A 3,020-nucleotide genomic window follows, 5' to 3' on the forward strand; every position below is an offset into this window, starting at 1 on the left:
AAGAAATCCCATGGGGCAAACAGGGTGGCTGGGTAGCTTTTGATCACGCATCTGAGTTACTGCAAGCTATATATCTCGTTAGATCTCAGGTAGCTTACTCACAAGTATCATCCAGAGGCAGGTGGAGATTCCCTCTGGAGGCAGGCAGTTCATTGATCATGAGTTTTGACAGAGAGAGCAAGTTTCAGATGGTCCTGCTCTTCTCTCTGAGTTTTCATCATAGCTCCTGCCCTCCTCCTGCGCAGCTCTTAACTTATATAGACCTTATGACCTCACTTACTTTGTCCAATCAAGGCCAGCACCTGTTGGCTGCTAGCCAATCAATTTGAAATGCATCACGGGTTGCTGGGCAGATTGGCATGGTCTCTAGCCCCCTCCCAGTCATGTTGGGATTGCTTAGAACAATAGGGAGTGTAAGCCCCTCACCCAGGTATGTGATGCCAGTCACGTAGGCAGAAGGAGCAGGTTTTTCCCTTCTCTCAGGAATGTATTTAACTCAGGTTACCTAATGAGAAGGGATGTCTGCCCTCTGCAGGGCCCATATTAACCAAATTGTCACAGAGCAGAGTTTTTGGGGAGAGACAGAGGTGGCATTCTGCCACATAGGCGACTGTATCTTTCTCCATGAGCATACCCCAATTTACCAAGGAGTCACATTAGACCTTTCCCTCACTTACAAACATCATATTCAGAAGGTCAACAGTAAAGTCTCTGCATGTGGATCTACCTTAAGATGTTTAGCCAGCATGACATGGTGTGCCAACTTCAAAGTGCTCAGAACCACCACATTTGCAATGATATATGCCCCAGCGGATTCCTGTGCTCCTGTATGGTCCAGAAGTTGTACACTATAAAGCTTGACGCTGTATTTAACAGTGTATAGAGACTCATAACAGGCTGCACAGCTTACACACTGTGGCCACACTCCTAGCACACCTATAGGGGGTTGGAAACAGGGGCTTTGCTGCCTTGGATCACTGAGAGTCCAGAGGCAGGACTAGCCTGGCACTCAAAGGAGACGAGCTCTAGCTTAGGCTTGACTGCAATGCTTCATGAGATATCGGCGGAATGAGACCTACTGTGAATTGCGATGGGATGTGGTACTGATATTTGTTATGGCTCTCTAACCTATGGTGCTGAAGTCACATCCATCTAGGCTTATCTTGGAGCAAGATCTGCCATTTTTACAGTACACTGTGCCCTGGCCATCTGTTCGGTTACAGCTGTAGAACACTCTGTATGCCTACCACACAATAAGTATTACTTTTGTACCTGACCTCCATCATTTGACTGGTTAGAGGTATCTAGATTTTACTTTGCTAGATTCTTGTATTACTATCAAATAACAACTGTTGCTAGTCTCTTTTTTACTTTTCAAACATTCACTACAAATTTGATATTTTAGAGGCATTATATTTATCATTCTCTACTGACTATTTCCATTTTTTTTCTGCCAGTGAGAGATGAGAAAATGCATTTTTGGCCCAAATGCAGGAGATTAATGCTTAAAATTAAGCATGCTTAAATTCTGTACCATATAGGGATGGACTTTGTGCAAGTACTTTCCTGAATCCAGGGTATTTATATCTAAAAACAAGGAAGATAACATAAAATAAAAAAAAATAGAAATTGTATATATAATAAGTGATTGCATTCTTTTAATTTTTTTCATGACACTTGTTACAAAGTATGTGACCTGAAAGAACCATATTATAAATGCATAATATGCATTACTTATATAACTCATAGTAACTTGTTTGTGTGTCCTTTATATACCTCTAAATTATTAGAATAGTCAGGAAATATTAAGTGATCTAATTGTCTAAAAAATATAGAGCTGTGTGCATAATAAAATATAATTTATAGCTCAAAATTTACTCTTATCCTGCATATAACAGAGTACTGTTTCTAAAAATGGGATTTGATAATGAAGATTTAGAACTGTAATGTGTTCCAAATAATTCTGTATATGAATGATGATGTATGTATGCATCAACACTTTGTTTCTGGTATATAAATCTAATAAATGTCTTGCTGGTACAGTTAGTATTGCACACCATAATAAACTTTTAATGTCACATTTAAATGCCACGTGAACATCTTCATAAACTAGTAACACCTAATGTTTTTCTAAAGGTAACAAAAGGAGACATAATAATGAGAAGTATGGAAAAGAAAAGTGCTGCCGAAGGCTTCAATTTACTCATCAATGCCCTGTTACAACGCTTTTCATTCACATGTCTCCTCATTCTTGCTTCACATCAAACTGCTTGTTTTTTCTTTCCATTGCACCAGGTTCAAGATGTAGGTAGGGGTCAAAATTAACAGTTTACATATTGACACTGATTTACACACCAGTTTCATTAGCACAATGTATGCCTTATCTGTTATCATTCTTGACCTTTTGTTGTTCCTTTACATCTAGTATCTAAACCACATAGATGTTTAGTGTGTATCTAACCCTTAACGGCAAATCCTACTCGGCTTTTTCATATGGATAGTCTCACTGTTGTCAATGGAGCTTCTACTTCCCACTGCAATGAATGGAACTAGAATAATTTGTTACTAAAAATCAATGGAATCATTGGGCAAGAGCACACAAACACATTACTGTGAGGCAGAGGAGGGTGGTGCCTTATTGTGTATCAGCTGCCTTGCAATAACTGCTTGTGTATATGCTCTGACACTGATAAATGAAAGCTACCATTCTTTCACTGAGAGCAACTGATAGTCTGTTAAGCCTTGCCCTGTCCTGCTTTGCTTTGCTGTGCTTATAGAAATAGTTTTATTTTCCTGAATTCATATAGAAATGAAACTGCCTTTCCTGTAGAAATGAGAATATTCTTTAATAGAAAAACGAAAAACTAACTAACACTAAACTTCAGTAGGGAACATGAAGACACCTTGACACTTTTTCTTGCTAGAACTGTCATCTTCAGTCTGAGTCTAGTTGTGGGGGTGAAGTCTTTGACGATGATACAGGTTGGGTTGAATGTGTCCGTGTCCGTTCCCCCCTCCCC

General features: G+C 39.3%; 1 protein-coding gene across 3 annotated transcripts in view; it reads left to right on the plus strand.

Annotated features, from left to right (window-relative positions):
- Positions 1–3,020, plus strand: part of PLEKHA7 (pleckstrin homology domain containing A7) — a 194,695-nt gene that overhangs the window by 33,396 nt on the left and 158,279 nt on the right. Inside the window, exon 1 of one of the 3 annotated variants that reach the window (XM_025205643.1) lies at positions 2,155–2,304. The exons of 1 other annotated variant lie outside the window; for it this stretch is intronic. In XM_025205643.1, the coding sequence (XP_025061428.1) occupies positions 2,210–2,304 (95 nt within the window). In that variant the 5' untranslated portion in view covers positions 2,155–2,209. Of the gene's footprint in view, positions 1–2,154; positions 2,305–3,020 lie in introns of those variants that run through there. One more of the 3 variants, XM_025205642.1, reaches the window with a different exon arrangement.

Source organism: Alligator sinensis, unplaced genomic scaffold (genome assembly GCF_000455745.1).
Source record: "Alligator sinensis unplaced genomic scaffold, ASM45574v1 scaffold447_1, whole genome shotgun sequence".
Taxonomy (NCBI): Eukaryota; Metazoa; Chordata; order Crocodylia; family Alligatoridae; genus Alligator; species Alligator sinensis.